At 42.2% G+C, this 19,398-nt stretch overlaps 1 protein-coding gene across 1 annotated transcript; it reads right to left on the reverse strand.

Annotated features, from left to right (window-relative positions):
• Positions 1 to 72: 72 nt before the first annotated feature.
• Positions 73 to 19,253, reverse strand: LOC117375243 (ankyrin repeat and fibronectin type-III domain-containing protein 1-like). Its single transcript, XM_033971523.2, has 21 exons — positions 19,108 to 19,253; positions 17,772 to 17,871; positions 16,757 to 16,840; positions 16,191 to 16,542; positions 14,480 to 14,783; positions 13,956 to 14,156; positions 12,936 to 13,049; positions 12,471 to 12,568; positions 12,293 to 12,383; positions 11,641 to 11,748; positions 9,529 to 9,628; positions 8,750 to 8,879; positions 8,495 to 8,614; positions 8,180 to 8,286; positions 7,294 to 7,408; positions 5,037 to 5,203; positions 4,782 to 4,956; positions 4,467 to 4,629; positions 3,743 to 3,909; positions 3,360 to 3,564; positions 73 to 2,230 (listed from the first exon to the last, which is right to left on the reverse strand). The coding sequence occupies exons 4-21, from the start codon at positions 16,350 to 16,352 to the stop codon at positions 1,533 to 1,535; spliced, it is 3,225 nt and encodes a 1,074-aa protein (XP_033827414.1). The 5' UTR covers positions 16,353 to 16,542; positions 16,757 to 16,840; positions 17,772 to 17,871; positions 19,108 to 19,253; the 3' UTR covers positions 73 to 1,532.
• Positions 19,254 to 19,398: the final 145 nt, after the last annotated feature.

Consider the following 19,398-nt stretch of genomic DNA (forward strand, 5'->3'; position numbering starts at 1 on the left):
TTAGAGAGTAGACTCCTCTTTAATGACACTATCAGGCTTCTAGAAAAAGAAAAACACACAGTGCAGACGTTTAAGTTGTGGTTTAGATTTTACTCTTTGTAAACAAACATACTTGAGGTACCTAATCTGCTAGACACTGTTTTAGTTTAATGACATCACCTTTTACTCACATTTCATGTGTTTTTTGGTGCTAAAACATCTCAAATCAAAAACACTTTTCACACACATACCCTGTTCACCAGAGAAATACAAAAATGTAAAAGTGAACTGTGAAAGCCAACGTTAAAAATATATCGACCAAATCTTTATTTAGAAAGTAAAAGCCAAAAGTTTAATCTGTCACTGGACAAAAGGTTTCAGAGTGAAGACGTTTCTCTGCTCGTCCAAGTCTCTTCTTCAGTTCTGGTCGGATTCTTCTTCAGTTCTGGTCAGATTCTTCTTCAGCTCTGGTCAGATTCTTCTTCAGTTCTGGTCAGATTCTTCTTCAGCTCTGGTCAGATTCTTCTTCAGTTCTGGTCAGATTCTTCTTCAGTTCTGGTCAGATTCCTGCTGGACACTGCCTCTGTCTGAAGGAGGAGCTAACGACACTGAAACTGAAACAGCTTTTGTTTACAGTTTCAGTTTGTTGGCTCGGTCTGTTGAGCTACACTAAGTGAGCACTGTGCCTGAGTCAAACAAAGGAAACAAATAGAACAATAGAGTGACCCAGGTGACTAATGTTGTGAAAAGCTCCTATTAAGAGTCGTATAAATCTGCTCATTATGGCACAGTGCACACGGAGCTCAACAGACCGAGCCGACAAACTGAAACTGTAAACAAAAACTGTTTCAGTTTCAGTGTCGTTAGCTCCTCCTTCAGACAGAGACAGTGTCCAGCAGGAATCTGACCAGAACTGAAGAAGAGACTTGGACGAGCAGAGAAACGTCTTCACTTTACGATTTGTCCAGTGACAGATTAAACTTTTGTCTTTTACTCTGGATCAGACCTGGACTGATTGAAACAGACGTCTTCATTTAATCAACCAAATAAATAAATAGTCTTTTTTGGTATCATTATATTGTTTTTTTTAGCGGTTAACTGACAACAAGACACACTTAATTTGTGCTTAAATATAAATAGGCTTCCATTTGCCCATAATGTAGAAAATCGAGCCTGGTTTGGTAAAGGACAGTCTTATATAATATTTACTTTATAGCTTAGTTTTCTTGGTACAAACTTTAAATCGTTTCACTGTAGTGTAATACATAAAAACTATGTAATATTCAATTCATGTTTTGGTTGATGGGGGAAACCGGAGTACCCAGAGGAAACCCATCCAGACACGAGGAGAAACATGAAAAACTCCACACAGAAAGGCCTGGGTGGAGTAATATCACTCTTATTCTAAAAAGTACTTTTTTGAACATTGGTAAAACGAGCTGATGACATGAACAATACTTTTTGGTACCACAGCTCTACTCATGTGCATAGTTCACCTAAACTATGTCCAAAAAAGGTATTTGTAGATTGTTGTAGATGCGTCTGTGGCTCTGTCAGGACGAGCTGTCGGCCGGTCTGTCCCACTCCACCTGACTCCGCACCGGAAACCCCGAGGGCAGCGGCCGGTCTGCGTCCTCAGAGGGAAATCCTACAGTGAAAATGGGTCTTCTGTCGTCTTCAGACTCAGCTCTGCTCTGTAACTCCGCGCTCTCAATGTTCACAGAGCTGCTACTGGACTGTGACTCAAACCCAGATCCACTCGTCAATGCCGGAGTTTCTAAGTTAAAAATGGTTTTACTCTCACTGATCCCCAGCCCAAAACTCTCCAGCATGTCCATGACGGTGGGGCTGGAGGGGTCACTGGGGATCTCCTCTTCGATAAGAGTCAGAGTGGGTATAATATCCACCAGCTCGGCCATCTCCATGGGCCGGATGACTTCTGTGATGCTCGAGGGGTACGGCTCTCCGCTCTGGGACACCTCCACGTTCAAAACTGGGTAACCGACTTCTAGTTGAGCTGCGGCGGCAGGTTCCAGTCCTGCTTCGATCAAAGTGCTGGCGCAGATTAACTCGGGCTGGTCCAGGCTGGTCAGGTCCACGGTGGACGGTGAGGTGATGTCCACGGGGTATCCTCCCTTTGCAACTCCTTCCATTAACACCAGGGGGGGCTCTTCTGGGATGGAGGTGATGGTCCCTGTGGGAGTGGGGACCCCTGCTGAGACCACGTTTGGAGGAGTCACACTCAGATTTTCTGTAAACAAAATATGAGCAAATTAATAATGAATAAGAGTTTATGTTGTTACGACTTAAAGGAATCAAACATATTTACGAAAGGACAGAGGAAACGGGCAAGAGTTCAAGCAGGTTTTTATTTTTATGGCTTCGGTTTCTTGTCAAAACTGAAAAGCAGGTGAAAAAAACCCTCACCAGACCCATGCCCAACAAAAAAAAAACAAAGTAACAAAGGAAAATGAAATAAGGACGTGCACTGAACAGGACAACCATGTACAGAGTCTGTCCTCACCCTAACAAAAAAAAAAAACAACAACTCATAAACTTTTAACAAAATAAAAAACAAAAACGGGACGTCTGGACTCAACAATAATGTGACACGTGTGGTGTTTCTTGAGCCTTGTGTTTGGACTTGATTTATGATCACAGAATATTAAAGTATTAGCAGCAAATTAAAAAAAAAAAAAATCTGTGTTGAAATTCACATAAATTCAATTCAATTTATTTTTGTAAAGCCCAAAATCAGCAGCAGTTTCCTCTGAACATGAGAAATGATTTAACCAACAGAAAGTTAGAAAATGAAACAGAAACAAACAAATGAACCAACAGAAAACAAGCAAATGGAGAAGTGTCCCAGAGCGCCCCCTGTCCTCAGACCCTCCTCCTGCAGGAAAAATAAAAAAAACCCAGTGGGAAAAAGAGAAACGTCGAGGAGAAGCTCAGAGAAGGAGAGACCCACATGTGTCAGGACGAATGTGCATCTGTTTACAGAGAGAAGAGCCAGAGCCGCTCGACCGAGAGCCAGAGCCGCTCGACCGAGAGCCAGAGAGGGGCCCACACAGAGAGGGGCCCGCACAGAGAGGGGCCCGCACAGAGAGGGTCCTACACACGGCAGGACGCAGCCGCCTCATAAATATTGACATTGTTTTTCCTTGACTGGTTGTAAACATTTGTGTTAATCCACACACTGAGCGAGACACACCCGTCTGTGCTGTTTATGATGCTTTTCTATTTTATGTTTTATTTCAGAAATATAAAACATTTATACAAAAACAGTATATGTTATGTCCAGCAGCTCTGTACCTTTCTGCTAAATGTACAGTTTAGTTTAGTCTGATATTTCAGTATAAAGTCCATATTGTTTCTACCTGTCGTCGTTCTCTGAGGCGGCGTTCGTCTGGGCCACATCAGTCTGCCCGTCAGACTCTCCTCCTCTTCTTCTCCTTCTGGACGAGGGGGCGGGTCTCCTCCCATCACCAAACCCAAAGGCACCGCCCCCACCCACTGCCTGGACCGGACGCACTGAAGACAGTCCATGATCCAGCGCGCGTCCCGCCACACCACATCCAGCCTCTGTAACATCCACACAGCGGCGTTTTCACGTCTGGTTCTATTATTTCATCTGTTTGTCATATTTATTGTCCAAATTTAAGACGATACTTGTCTTTTACGACCCTGTTTTTGTAAATGCTCTTCATAACAAACTTAACTACAGTATAATTGTTTTTTTTATCTGGTTCTCTTCACTTACATGCGCTAGATCGGTGATGCGGTTGAGACGTTCTCGCGCCTCCTGCACCTCCTTCGTGTCCAGAGCCTCCCTCAGAGCCTGTTGGGCCAGATGAGTGTCCAGCTCCAGCCTCACCCAGGCCTGGCAGTAGTGGGACAGGAAGTCACGCTCGTACGTCCAGAAGTGAACTAAAAAACAAGAAAAACATCAGTTCAGAACGTCGACAAAGAGCCAAAGGGACGATAAATCACCATTTTATCAACAGAACGTGCAGAAAAAACGACTCATCCACACGGGAGTCGACGGGGGGGACAAAGGGGTCAGTTGTCCGGGGCCCCAGGGTCTTAGGGGGCCCCAAAATTAGACCCTCTTCTTATTAATTTGTACTAAGGGGGGCCCATGTGAGGCTTATTACCAAATTTCAGTCAACGGCCCTGCTCATCCATAATATTCTGTGTTAAAGTTATAATTATTCATATCCATAACAACTTTAAACGTCATGGTGATATAATTGTTAATCGTCACAAAGTTTCAGTATCGTCCCATGTCTGGTCACAATCAGCTCTTGTAATCGAGATATTGGATTAAAAGATTTGACTATAAATAAACTGGTATAAAAGAGATTTGAAAACTTTGAATAGAGATCAAGAAAATAACCACTTTTACAGTTTTCCTCATTTTAAAACAGCTGTTAAAAGCATAGTGTAAAAAAGATGTTATTATTTACACTTTCGTCATAACTCACCGATTTCAAAGATCTGCAGGGGCATCGTCAGACCCGGTTCCTTGGTCCCGACGAGGGGCCAGTAACTGGAGCTGAAGTCCTCACTTGGAGGCAGGAGGAGCAGTAAAGAGAGTTTATCTGCAAACTGCACGAGCTCCCGGGTGTAGACTCCGTACTGATACGCCTGAAAAGACACGAACGCAAAAGAAATGTGCTTCTAGAAAATTACAGAAAAGTAGAAAAGTCCAGAAAAGGAGGACACGTCTTGTTTTTCTGTTTAATCACTGACCCTGAGGAGAGTAAACCCTGAATGTTAAAGTGCACAAAGGAGTTTACCCTGTAGAGGGGGATGTTGAGCTTCGTCAGCAGATGTGTGATGGCCGCTCTCAGAGATGTGACAAACTCCACCAGGCTGCTCTCCATCAGGTTGTCGTCGTCTCCGCTCAGCAGGTTCTGGACGCTGCCGTTGACTGTCGTGTAAACATGACTCTGGAGCCACGCCCACTCGTCCCTACCACAAACACACGCTTATGTAATGACGGGTTACTACGGACGTGTTGACGGATGAAACAAGTTTGTGTGCGCGCGGACCTGGTGACGTGGGCGTTGTGTCGGACCCTGGTGTGACAGAGCAGATTGGGCAGCCTCTGAGGCACCAGCACCCGGATCTGCTCCACAGAACTGCACAGCTTCAGGATCCCCACGTACAGACCCGGCTGGGCCCACTGTGTGCTGTGACGGTGATAGGACAACTTCTCCTGCACAAACACGGAGATGATATAATATAAACTTTTACTTTCATGAACGCCGAGGCTTTATTAGGCCCGTGTGCTTTTACACTCAGCTCTGAAGGTCAGTTTATCGTAAAGCTGTAGCGCAGGATTGTGGTGACAACTTGTTCTAATTACAGCCAGAAAGAAGTCCAGTTGACAGATTAAAATTTTGTCTTTTGTTATAGATCAGACCTGGACGACTGAGCGATGGCACAGACATCTGCCAGTAAGAAGGTTTTGGAAAGTTTCTCACGATGAACAAAGAAAGTTACTGCAATATTTTGACTAATGCACTGGATGAATAATGCAGGGCTCAACAGATAAAACACTGTCTGATCAAAAAAAAAAGTCTCCACCTGGATTTAACTAAGCAAATAGGTACGAGTCAGGTCTATGTTCAGCAGAGTGAGGTCAGCTGACACCTGAATAAACTGAATGACCAGGTTATTACATCAGGGGATTTTTGGGCAGATTCCAAGATGAAAATGACACGATTCAACGGGCTCAAATTGTAAAAGAAATACACCACCCGGCCACAAAAAAAAAAGGTCTCACACTCTAATATTTGGTTGTTCCGTCTTCTCCATCGTCACAGATTTATTTCCATCCAGTTGTTGCTTTAATGTTTCTCCTGTTTCATTGATGATGGTCGAGTCTGACGCTGCTCAAAGCTTCAGCACAAAGATTCTCACTGGGGTTAAGGTCTGGACTCTGTGGTGGACGATCCATGTGTGAAAATGACGTCTCTGTCTCTCCCTGTGCATCTCTCTCTCTGTCTGTCTCTCTCTTGCTCTGCCTCCCTCTCTCTCCCTCTCTGCTTCCATTTCTCTCTCCCTCTTTCTCTGTACATCTCTCTCCCTGCCTCTGTTTCTCCCTCTCTCTCTGCTTCCTATCTCTTCTTTCTCTCTCTCTCTCTTGCTCTCTCCATCTCTCTCTCTGCTTTCTCTCTCTCCCCTCTCCCTCCCTTTCTCTCCCTTCTTCTCTTTCTCTCTGCCTCCCTCTCGCCTTCTCTCTTTCCCTCTCTCTCTGCTCCCATTTCTCTCTCTCTATCTGCTTCTCTTTCTCGCTCTGCCTCCCTCCCTCTCCCTCTTTCTCTCTCTGTACATCTCTCTCCCTGCCTCTGTTTCTCCCTGTCTCTCTCTCTCTCTCTCTTTCTCTCTCTCTCCCTCCCTTCCTCTCCCTTCTTCTCCCTCTCTCTCTGCTTCTCTCTCTCCCTCTCTCTCTCCCTCCCTTCCTCTCCCTTCTTCTCCCTCTCTCTCTGCTTCTCTCTCTCTCTCTCCCTCCCTTCCTCTCCCTTCTTGTCCCTCTCTCCCTGTCTCTCTCTCTGCTTCTCTCTCCCCCTCTCCCTCCCTTCCTCTCCCTTCTTCTCCCTCTCTCTCTGCTTCTCTCTCTCTCTCTCCCTCCCTTCCTCTCCCTTCTTGTCCCTCTCTCCCTGTCTCTCTCTCTGCTTCTCTCTCCCCCTCTCCCTCCCTTCCTCTCCCTTCTTCTCCCTCTCTCTCTGCTTCTCTCTCTCTCCCTCCCTCCCTTCCTCTCCCTTCTTCTCCCTCTCTCTCTGTCTCTCTCTTTCACACTTTAATCTCGTTGAATCGTGTCATTTTCATCTTGGAATCTGCCCAAAAATCCCCTGATGTAATAACCTGGTCATTCAGTTTATTCAGGTGTCAGCTGACCTCACTCTGCTGAACATAGACCTGACTCGTACCTATTTGTGCTGAGTGTATATTTGTGTGATCTAGTTGAAGTCCAGATCTGGATTGTCAGACGGGGACAGTTATTGTTTCGATAAATGAACTGAATGTGACGCTGGTGGAGTAAAAACGTTAAGTTTGAGCTGTGTACGTTGGGAGACTTTGGATGTGTTTAATCTGCTGAGCTCATTTGTTTTGTGCCATTTAATTCCACTACATCAGATTTAAAGTGTTATCTCAGTTCAGCCGGGGAGAAAAACATTGCCCAATAATCCAGAGAGGAAAGTCAATAGACTCAATCACTCTGCTGCTTTGCGATACGTCCCACACTCTGCTGCTTTTCTTTCTTTTTTCCCCTGAAGAAAGGAGGAGAAAAAAGCCGTTCACCTTGAGCTGTTCGTAGAGCATGTCCATGGCGGTGGGCTCGGGCAGCAGGGGGGTCCGGCTGCGGTTCTTTTCCAGCCGAGCGATGGGCGTCCAGTGGAGCGGCGGGTCAGGGGGGCTGGGAGTTAAGTGAGTGAAAAGGAACACATTTTTTAAACTATTTTCAGCCGCAGAGACCAGAATCAAACAGCAGCTCGCAGAATCCAAGGACAACATCTGTATGCATCCAGGGCACGCTCACAATTATGCAAGATTACACCGTTATTTCCCCGACACGTTAGTCCCTGATTGGGTTCGCCTCCTTCATTGATTAAAACTCCACGTTAGAGAAATTTATTATGTTTTTTTATCCTTTTTTTTAACAAGGACACGCAATTTCTAGTAGATTAATAACACAGCTCTGCCCTTGATCAGTAATCGGAGGTCAGAGCGCCCCCTGCTCCGCTCAGGGCGATGTCCTTTAGATTTAAGCTTCAGTTTCCTCATTTCCTGCTCAGTGTGGGCCCGGTTCACTCGTACAACAGACGACACTGTTATTTATGACCTTGTAACTTAAGAATATGCTTCGTTTTAATGTGTAACAGCAAATAATCATAAACAAATAGAGTAACCAAGCCCTGTAACATGCTCTACCTGAAGTGGAATGTTAATTATTGTAAATATAAAGAGAATTTTGGACTATTAACCCTTTAAAGACCGAGCTTGTTATAGATCATTAGCTCGTCTAGACTTTTTTTCTTCATAAAAATCATGTTAAAGGAGGTATCAGCATGTACTTTTGCCCCTTTTCACTGCCAACACTACCTCTGTTTTACATATCCATCCTTATTTTCCCTCTGATGCGTGAAATACGTGTGTAATACCAGTTTAATAACGCTGCGTGTCTTACTTGGGGAGGTTGGAGAAGTCCTTGAGCGTGACCAGTAACACATTTCCCTGTCGGTCTTTCAGAGGCTCATAGTAAACCTGACCTAAGTCCATCATTCCCAGAGACGACTGCAGGCAGACCAGATAAACATGAGGATGAATAATTATGAGCATATTAGAGTCTAATTTAGTAGGAAGTGGTTGTGGGGTGACAGGAATGAGATATTAGCAGTTGGAAACGTGTGGGTGGAGGAAGGGGGTGGAAAAAGGTAATTAAACCAGCAATGAATGTGGTTCACAGCTTCTTATCAGAAAAATAAGCTGCTTAACTTCCTACCTGCAGCTGTGAAACTGCTTTTAAAATGTTGTGCCTGTTCTGAAGCAGAGAGGAGGAAGACGAATGAGCCGAGGCGAGGGACTGCTGCAGCCACGGAACCTGTTGCCACGCACACGATAACTGCAAAAATAAAACATCAATAACAGAACAGCTCAAATTAGAGATGAAGGGGACAATACTCGACAAGTTTGTTTGGTTTTAAGTTACTAGAACACGCAGAAAGACAAAAAGAACATGTGTATTCTTGATGCAAACCTTGGCAAACCAAAGAAAGTCCTGCGTGATGGGGGTGGAGCAGCACTGGATCTCCACCAGAGGGATCTGATCTTCAGCCGTCACCAGGATGTTGTCTTTGTAGTGGAAGACGGCTGCCAGGTAGACGCCTCTGTTCACGTCAAAACACAAGACATAAACAGATATTTGTACCGCTGTCAGTCAGAACCGCACGCTCTTTATATAGAACGCTGCGCTGTCAGATGAAGCTCAGAAACGTTTATTAACCTCAGAACATAACGTAGCGCTACAGTGTAAAGACTGAGATTGACTTAATTACATATATTCAAACTAAACGCCCACGTAATCACATATAATTCAATTTTCTGCACTCAAAAATTTAATAAAAATGTGTCAATGAGAAAACAATGACATTTTCATAATTTCATAACAATCTTTTGCTTTAATTAATGTAAATAGCTCCTTTTTTCTGATTTACGATGATGTCAAATGACTTTTAAACTAACCACAGCCGTGAAAGCATCGAGCACCTTTTTTACTCGGTGGATGCTCCGTTTATTTTGCCAAATCCTTCCACTAAACGATCATTGCACGAAGCATTTGTCACTCACTTCTACCACACCTCACTGATCGTCTGAGCCTCTCATTAATCTCCAGATTCCCGCTGCTTTAATGTCACTACTCCTCGTCGGCTAAAACAAGATAAGTTCGAACGTGTGCTTTGTTGTTTGGCGCCACTACGATCCCCCGTCTTTAAACGGTTTATTACCTCAGGACACAGTGTGGGGACATGGGAGTACCTCTGGAGGAGACGGACAAACTTGGTGGCCGACTGGAAAAGCTGTTTGATGCCCCGGGACATAGACAGGCGCTTGCTGGGACTCTGAGGCTTACAGCTGTCTGCGGAGGAGGAGAGGAGGAGAGAGGAGGAGAGGAGGAGAGAGGAGGAGAGGAGGAGAGGAGGAGAGGAGGAGAGGAGGAGAGGAGGAGAGGAGGAGAGAGGAGGATCATCTGCCAGAACCTTCACAGAGATGAGAATCACGTCGCAGATGTAAAAGTGTGTGAGCCAATATCAAATCTAAATCTCATTCGTTACAGACTGATGTGGGTGAGACTGGGAGTGTTCACTGCAGTGGAGACCAGTTTTTTTCCACTGGGATGGATTTAAAAGTGGGTTACCCCGATACAAAATCACAGAAATGTCACACACACACAACACAGACTTGTCACTTACATTTATAAATACCTGTTACATCCACAAACCGTGTTACGTCCTGTTGTGTCTTATCATTTGTCTCTGTTGTACATTTACGGTCACTATGTTTGAATGTCTCGCTTTAACCTCCTGAGACCCAAACTCTTTCACGGCTTTATTCATTTCTCTTTGTTATTTAGACTGATTGGACCTGGATTAAAATGTCCTCATATGTGAATTATTTGCAAAAACTATTTATTAAGACCCTGAAACACAGCAACATTCGACCTGAGTAAAAACAAAACGAGAAACAACAATTGTGTCTCTTGGAACAATGTGTCTCTCGTGAAGATCTGCAGACAGGAGCAGGGGACATGTGCCTTTAACAAAAAATAAAAAAGTTAAATATTCTGAACATTCTAAACTCTTAAAAACATTAATTGTTGCTGTTCTTCTTCTAAAAATTGCACTGTGGCCTAAACAACCCAAAAAAAACAGTCTAAAAAAAACCCAAAACAAAAAAAACAAAAATAAAGTGGGTTGCAGAGAAAAATGGTTTAAATGTAGCGCAAATGCCACTAATGCAAGAATCATTTATTTATAGAGAAAAATGGGTCGAGAAATTATTTAAAAGTCGTGTCAGTGTTTTCAAAAATCTGATATAGTGGATTTTATTTTGTGTTTGCCACCTGCTCATCTCCAAAGACACGTGTTTGATTTGTGAAGAATGTTCCACAGTATATTTGACGTTTAACGCAGCTCTGTTGCTATGGAAACGAGAGTGTTCGTTAAAGTTACAAGGCAGATCTGCGGTGAGGTGAGTCCACTAACGGTTACATACATGTTTTTGATGAACGTTTGAGCAATAAGAACACGTGTGACGAAACAAATACAGTATAAATATGTTTAATGCCATACTGTGGAACATTTCAGGCAAAGAAAAAACATCTCCATGAAAAAGGCGTGCGACGTACATGAAGTCACATGATCACAAAGCCGCTGCGCCTCATTTTTACTGCGTTAAATATGTGAAAACTGTTTATTTAAAATGGTCTCAGGTGGTTTTGTGTTATTCCTCATTTACTTTATGCATTCGGAGCATCCTAAATATTCACAGACTCGAGTTTATAAGCGCTTTTCACAGCTCTCACAGAACGCAGCGGAGATTTGCTGCGAGCTAACAACGACCAGGATGCACTTTTTGGATATCAGATTAAAAAAACGCACTCAGCAGATGTATTTTGACCTCCAGAGCTGCTTTTAAAACAGCCCTGTCTGCACGGAAGCAAGACAAACTTTGCTTAAATACAAGAGAATAATCAGGTGCAGGGTGTTGTCATCTTGGCCTTTGAGGTATAATACTCCCTACAACAGAAGTATATGCAGACTGGACTGGACTTAACGATCACAGAGTCTTGAATGTTCATGTCTCTGGTGCTGGGTCGTGTGCTGATGCTAAATAAACTCCTCCTCTCCTTCTCCGTTATACCTCCAGTGTCACGCCTCTTCTCTTAAACTCGCTACTACAATTTATTCTACAACACGGGGCCGTTAAGACCACAAGTCAGTTGGGAAAAGAGGAAAAAAAACAACAACTACCAATCCAGATGGCTACTCAAGCGTCCCCACGTCAATATTTTTCATCCCCAGCCTCACCCTCTGCTGCTGTGGCCTCATCGTGTGTATGTGTGTAAATATAGTTGTAGTACTTGCTTACCTATGCAGTATCCTCTGTACTGTGGTTCACGGGCGTCTTCCAGCAGCTTCCTCACAAGGCCCTCATGATTCCGAAACTGCGATTTCACGCCAACGCACTCTCGCCAACCTGCACGGCAAACGGTTTAACAAAAAATTCACTTTGATCCCATTAAAACAATCTTTCAAGACAGCGAAAACTAATTTACGAGTCAGTCCACAGAGGAGCTTGTTCTCGTTCTGTCCTGGTGATTAACAGGCAGAAGAGTTGGGCTGTAAAACTCCAGTGATCCAGTGGTGCAGTAACGACGTGTGTGTGTGTGTGTGTGTGTGCGCGCGAGTCTCCTCCGTCTGTGACACGGACCATTGACTCCTCTGACAGCTTTAACTCGCCGTGTTTTAATAATTCATTAATCCACAGACGACCACGAGTCGATTCAACTCACCAATAATAAATAATAATTATACGCTCAACTAATGCAAACCTGGGCATTGAAAAGTACAAGTATTTATATCTGTATCAGTCAGAAGTACTATTACTCGTTATGGAGCACTGGTCAAGACAATAATAAAAGTATTCACAGCAGCACTGAAGTGTCGAGCGATAATGAAAACCTCATATATCTAATGTTTTGAACCAGTGATCGTAGAGACCTGCAGTTCCATATACTTACTGGAGGGGGCAGCACTGGCTGGAGTAGAACATTGAGGTGGACCCCAACCTTTTACATTGTAGGCACTGACTCTGACAAAGTAATGTACTCCCTACGACACACAGTACACACATAGGTTATTTATATACGGTGTGTTTAAATATAAATATGAATGTGTGTGACTGTAGTTTCGTCTCACCGCTGTCACGCCCTGAATAGAATACGTTGGGTTTTTGGTCTCTGTCACTTGGGCGGAGCCACAGATGCGTTTGAACGTCTCTGTGGTGCTCCATTCCACTGCAAACACAAACACACAAACACACACACACAGTTTGTTCATGTGGGAAAATGAGCCTCTGAGTGTGGACAGTTTATGGATCTTGGTGTAAACAGGTTTAATCTGCACTCGACTGAACAGAACCACATTTATCCACATAAACAATGAATGAAAAGGAAATTTACTCAACTATTTACTGTCAGATTAAATAATGAACATGATTAAGATCAGATTTAGGTAAATATATTACAACAACAACAGCAAATCTTCAAAAAAAATGATATAATATTTATAGTTTATAGAAGACGCCCAGTGTTACAATCTAAAGGAAAACTAGTGACTTTGTAGAAACTAATTGTGCTCTAAATAAATAAATAAATCTTTTACCTCTGTAGCGTGTAATCAGCCCAAAGCCTGGACCTTCTGGTTCTTTGATGACCACGAGCAGAGACGATGTGCTGGTCACCAGGACAGACACATGAGACGGAGGACCAGGGACGACTGTGGAATGGACTTATGTTCAACAAACAACACAGGGACAGTTTTCTTATGGTGCAGAAGGTTTTAAGTGTTTATGTCCAAGAAGACGAGGGTCACTCAATAAATAAGGTGAATTTTTCGGTATAAGGACTTTTAATACACATAGAAGCTTACTTTTTAATATATTTTTTTGTTTTACTTGTTTTTCACATGGATTTTATTTCTTTTGCAGATTAAAAAAAAAATTTTGGGCGATTAACAAAGATGGCCGACCAAGAAGCTCCAGGACTGAGCAACGGTCAGTTATCAAGTTTTTGGTTGCTGAAGGTGCAAACCCGGTGAAATTCAGAGGAGAATGTCACTGTGTCTGGTGCCACATGTTTCAGCCACAAAAATGTCTACACAGTGGCTAAACTGAAAAGAAGAAGGACGGAGCAGTGTGAGGACGAAGACAGAAGAAGTGACGTCTCCTGAGGTGATCGAACCATCTCCTGAAGTTTATTTATATTTATATTTATATTTATAGCTCCTGACCTGTCTTGTTGAAGTTTATTTATATTTATATTTATATTTAGAGCTCTGACCTGTCTTGTTGAAGTTTATTTATATTTATATTTATATTTATATTTATATTTATATTTATATTTATATTTATATTTATATTTATATTTATATTTATATTTAGAGCTCTGGCCTGTCTTGTTGAAGTTTATTTATATTTATATTCATATTTATATTCATATTTAGAGCTCCTGACCTGTCTTGTTGAAGTTTATTTATATTTATATTTATATTTATATTTATAGCTCCTGACCTGTCTTGTTGAAGTTTATTTATATTTATATTTATATTTATATTTAGAGCTCTGACCTGTCTTGTTGAAGTTTATTTATATTTATATTTATATTCATATTTATAGCTCCTGACCTGTCTTGTTGAAGTTCTCTCTCATGCGACAGTACAGCTGCAGCCTGAGACTCCACAGACGGATCTGTCTCTGCACATCTGCCTGAGCCTGAGGTCCGGCCACCACCCTCCGGACCAGCTCCTTCTTCCTCTCCTCCACTCGTTTACTCGCCAGCGTCACCAGGGTGTCCAGCTTCAGAGCCCACTCCGCCGGACGAATCACTGACAGGAAATACATTTAACAGCACGAGCGCAGAATCTATTAGAATAAATCTGCATGTGATTGAAGCCTGTCCCTGCATCAGGACGACTCTCTGCACAATAACGATGGTTCACGGCATTAAAACACACACAACATGATTTAGCAAGTTTCTACATAGCGTTAATTTACTTTTACTAATTATTATTTAAATCTTTTGTCAAATTAAAACAGACAGAGGTTAAACAGAACAACTACAATCTCAATCAACACTTTTCACATTTTTAACACAAAAAGAAACAACAACAAAATCCTTAAATTAAAAACGGCGTAAAAATAAACTCACATATCGGGTTATGATGGGCTCCGGCCTTTGTCAGCACATGGAGCAGAGGTGAATTATGGGTAAGAGCCGCTACATCCAGAGGGACCAAACCCTGATCACTGACACGGTTCACTCCTTGCTCCTTTTCCTTTTCCAAATCCCTGTCTCTCTTCACCGCCTTCTCCCAAATGGCCTTCTCCCAAATGCTTCCTCCTCCTCCTCCACCTCCTCCACCTCCTCCTCCGCTGTTAGGGAGCTCTCTGGACAGCAGACTCTGCACGGCCAAAGTGTCCTCATTTTCCACAGCCTCCCACAGGGTCTTGTACTAAAGGTGGAACATGAGGAGTTTACGTAAAAAAAAAAGCATGTTTTTTTTACAAGGCAGAAGAAAAACTGCAGACAAGAGGCAATAAAAGAGACGTTCATTTATAAATAAATCACAAAGGCAGTCGAGGCAGAGATAATGAATCCTCGAAGAGTGACTAATCTCAACAAGGGTTTAATCAAGAAACACGTCTCTTTTACTTTATTCGTGATAAATTGTGTGTGAGATTAATTTGTAAAAAGATAAAGTAGAAGATTAAGCAGATTATTAAAATTGATGAGGATTTGAACAGGTCCAGTAATTTTAAAGAAAAGACTGGGTTTGTTTTGAAAATACACCTTAACTCGGGAGCGCCACCTACAGCCACGACTCAACTATGACATCGACTCCATAGTTGAGTAATTACACTGCCCGGCCAAAAAAAAAGTCACCACCACAAAAAAAAGGTCACACACTCTAATATTTTGTTTAAAAATGCTCTGACTTTCACTCTTAAACACAGCCCTGAGTTCTACTGTTGTTTTTCTTTGATTTGATTTCACTAAACGTTTAAATGTCGTCGATCACGATCATTCACGATGTTTGTCCCGACACATTTCTTCCTCAAAGTCGGGTCCCCACTGTCCTTCCACTTTTTAATAATGAGTTGGACAGTTCTTAACCCAATTTGAGTAGTTTCTTTAATCTCCTTGATTAAATGATTTGACTTTTCTCAAACAAACTCACACAGGGGTGGGCAAACTAAGGCCCGGGGGCCACACACGGCCCGTTGGGCTTATTAATCTGGCCCGCCGAACGTGACCAAATTATATGAAAATAGGTAAGAGTAAACCTTGTTTAATTAACCTTTCTCCTGTAATGCCAACGTTTCCCCAAACACTGGCTCACTTCAGCTACATCAGCCGTGTCCGTGTGTTACTCTTATTCTCTTATCAGACCTTCTACAAAAATGAGCTCATCAAAGAAAAGAAAAGTGGACAGTGGTTAACACGGAGTGGACAAAAGAATATTTTTTACTGAGGTCAGATCAAAGTATCAAGGCAAGTTTTTTGCTCACAGTCAAATTAGCAAAAGCTAGAGAACCTTTCTCTGAAGGCGAGTTTTTAAAAGAAAAAAAAAAAAAAAAACTGTTAGTACAATGTACATTTTACCCAGTGTGGCCCGTGTGTCAAAAGGTTTGGCCTCCTCTGGACTCACATCTTTTCCTCTTTCCACATGTTTAAGAAATGAGAAGCAGCTCATTGCACCAGTTGGGGTTAAATAAAAATAAAAATAATCGCTCATGCAGTAATTATCCAACAGGAGGCTCGTACAGATTTGCTCCGTTAAATCCAGGTGGCGCTCTTTTTTTTGGTCAGGCAGTGTAACATCTAGTTTTTATTTCAAACTAGCTTTCCTTGAACTTACAGCGTCTGCAGACTTGTTTGAATGTTTGCGCATCTCTGTTGCGTCTGCGTCCGCCGCCTCTGCGCCCCTCAGTCTGACGGACAGGTTCCGGTAGATTCTTTTGGGTGAGACGGGCCCCAGGGATCGGCGGCGCTGGGGTGGGTTCCTCATGGATATAGACATTACAGGAAGTGAGAGAAAGGAGTGGAAAAGGGAAGGAGGCGCAGGACTGAGGGGCAGTGTGTTAGTTATGAGCACATGGACAAAGTAGAAGAAAACTGCAAACTACAAAGCTGCAGACAAATGCTGGACTGGAAAAAAAAAACTATGGCAGATGGCAAAAGTTTGAGAAAAGGTAGAAGTCATTAGAGACCTGTAAAAAAGTGAGAAAAGTCAATATATAAAGTTATAATGGACTATACAATGGACTCTACTCTGCAGCTTTAACAAGTAAACCTGCAGATGTGGCCGTCTGTGGAGAAAGTTTGGACACTTCTGTCTTAAACTACAATAAAACTAATAATATTGACTATAATAAACTCATAATATAGACAAAACTCACACTTATATGTAAAATAAAGACTCACGATTAAGGCTTTGGTGAGCAGCACATGGAGCAAAAGGAGGAGAGGAAGAGGTGTGATCTTCAGCTGGACCAAAGTCATAAAAATCTGTAAAAATATAAGATTATAAATATAAGTATAGCACAGTATCGCAAGATTGTGAAACTTTCTTAATGTATGACACCTGCCAGTAATTATGAAAGTCAAAATGTCACTATGTGTGTGTTGTTTTTCCCCCTTTTCTCTTTGCAACACCACAGATCGACCACGTCTGAATGTGCAGCCGACAGAATGAACAGAACAAACTACAAACGCTCACATTTGCGACTGAAAATCCATGACAAACTGCATGTGTAGAGGCAAATTAAAGAACAAAACAATAAAAACAGTCAAATACATGGATAAGTCTAAATGTTTCAGACACTTCTCCTATAAAACGTGTGACAGACGTGTGTATTTTTTCACCGTGCAGCAAATACTAGTGTAAACCAACCTGAGGAATACTCTAAACCTCTGTGTATCTCATATTATTTTCCCTTTTGTAAACATGAGTGTTATTGCAAGTGGAGAAGCGATTGCATCCTGCGGTAAACCTATCTGTGCAGCAGTGTAATAACGGCTCATTATCGAGTCCCCAGTTCACTCTGTTACTTCAGGCTTGGAAATCCATCTCACAGTTTCTTTCATCGTCTTTTCTTCCTGCTCATACTCCCCAGTAAGCAAGCTTTCACCCCTCTGTCTATTTTCACAGTGCAACAGTTTTCAGCAATTTTCTTGTCACTTCAGTTTACATCATATTCCCAGCACTAAGAACTGAAGAGCATCTTTGGACAAAATGGAGGAGGGGGCTCAGTTTTCTCTCACAGCCCCTCACAGACTGAAAACAGGTTCAGATATCAGCTCTATTTTGTGAAAGCAAACCCCACGGACTGTAAATGCTCCTCCTCATTATGTGAGACCACAGTGGTGCATTTTTTCTGCTATTGCCGTGTATACAAAGACATGGGGGTTTTCAAGTGACTGTTTTAGGTTCACTTACCCAACTCAAAGTTTGTTTATTATGTCTTTTTACGCCGGTTGTGGAAAATGCTGATGGGGACAGTCGGGGGAGATTAGCTCGTAGGAGGCCTCATAAACACCTGCGGGACAAGAAACAATATGTTTGCGACCTTTTTGTGTTGCTGTTGATAACAGCTATATTATCTGGGCAGTGTAAAGTACTAATACAGAGTATTGTAATCCACAGAGAGATACTCTTTGATCATCTTTAAGATTACGTAATGGTGCCACATGCATTTGACAGAATATAAACCTCAAAGGAGCATGTGTGGTGTTTGCTGTTACCAGGCTTCATCAGAGCAGCAAGTGGTGGCCAGAACAGACATTAATAATAATAATAATGAGCACAAAAGTAGTGACCAGCCCAGTGATTATGCACCACTAACATGTCTAATTTAATAAAACAGTGCATTACTATCTACGACTGTTAGAAGAGACACACTGTATGAAGTTTATCCATAAGAGACGACTTCACAAACTCCCACAATCACCCACCTGTTTGTTAATCACTGATACAGAACATTTAATCCCAGATCACATGACTGTTTAAGTCTAAAGACGAGCCGCACCAGAACTGAGACAGAAACAGGCTTTTAACTGTTTGGCTTCACAAAAATGAACACGCTCCAAGGACAAGAAAAAACAGAGACGTTGGTGACACAGTCGGAATTTAATAGTGTGATAACAAATTTTACACAAACCTGCTCAGGTTTTTAATGTTTTATATGGACTTATTTGTTTTTGTTTGTTTTTCTGTTTTATTGTATTTTCAACAGGGCCTATGAAAAAGAGCCCATGTGCTCTCATTAGGTTCCTCTGTACGAATAAAAATAAATAAATTAATTAAATTCATTAGATCAATTAATTCTTTTATTATTATTCCACTCCAGTCAGCTCATGGTCCCATCATTTTAGTTCTAGAGTTAGTAAATCCTGTATCATTATATTCAGCCTTATATAAAAGTCTAAAGTTTTGTTCTATGTTATATAAAAGTCTAAAGTTTTCTTCTATGTTATATAAAAGTCTAAAGTTATGTTCTATGTTATATAAAAGTCTAAAGTTATGTTCTATGTTATATAAAAGTCTAAAGTTTTGTTGTGTGTCGTTAAAATATTTGCCCAGACTCAGTGACACAGACTGGGGTCACTTTTCCCTGTTTCCCTGGAGTTTGTGTTTGTGTGTCTGAGTAAAACAGCCTCTCCTGGACAATACAACAAGGTTAAAAAGTTTAAACCGGTTCAGCACGAGCTCAAAGGTGAACGAGCTACAAGAAAACACAGAAAACACAACTAAATGAAAACAAAGTGACTCTTACCGCTCTGCGCTTCCTTTTTCTCAAGTTAAAACGACATTTAAGTTGCAATGAAACTTCTGAAACTTCCAAAATAATCCATCACTCCGGAGTTAGGAACTTTTCACAGAGAAGAAGATGAAGTGAGCCTGCACCATGAGGATGAGAGCTGCACCACGTCCCGCAGCCGCAGCTCAGTGCGCACATGACGCACAGGACGCACATGACGCACAGGACGCACAGGCGCGCGCCCCGGGCTCAGGCTCCGCCCTCTCACTTTATTTCAGGCCTATTTTCAGAAAGTTTTATTATTTG

Source organism: Periophthalmus magnuspinnatus, chromosome 8 (genome assembly GCF_009829125.3).
Source record: "Periophthalmus magnuspinnatus isolate fPerMag1 chromosome 8, fPerMag1.2.pri, whole genome shotgun sequence".
Classification (NCBI taxonomy): Eukaryota; Metazoa; Chordata; class Actinopteri; order Gobiiformes; family Gobiidae; genus Periophthalmus; species Periophthalmus magnuspinnatus.

Excerpts from the sequence above, each read along its gene's own strand:
- LOC117375243 (XM_033971523.2), bottom strand. The coding sequence starts at position 16,352 with ATGTCTATATCCATGAGGAACCCACCCCAGCGCCGCCGATCCCTGGGG. Across the intron at positions 11,749-12,292 it reads AGCCAGTGCTGCCCCCTCCA|GTTGGCGAGAGTGCGTTGGC; the intron begins GTAAGTATATGG and ends TTTGCCGTGCAG. Across the intron at positions 3,910-4,466 it reads CCTGCAGATCTTTGAAATCG|TTCACTTCTGGACGTACGAG; the intron begins GTGAGTTATGAC and ends CTTGTTTTTTAG.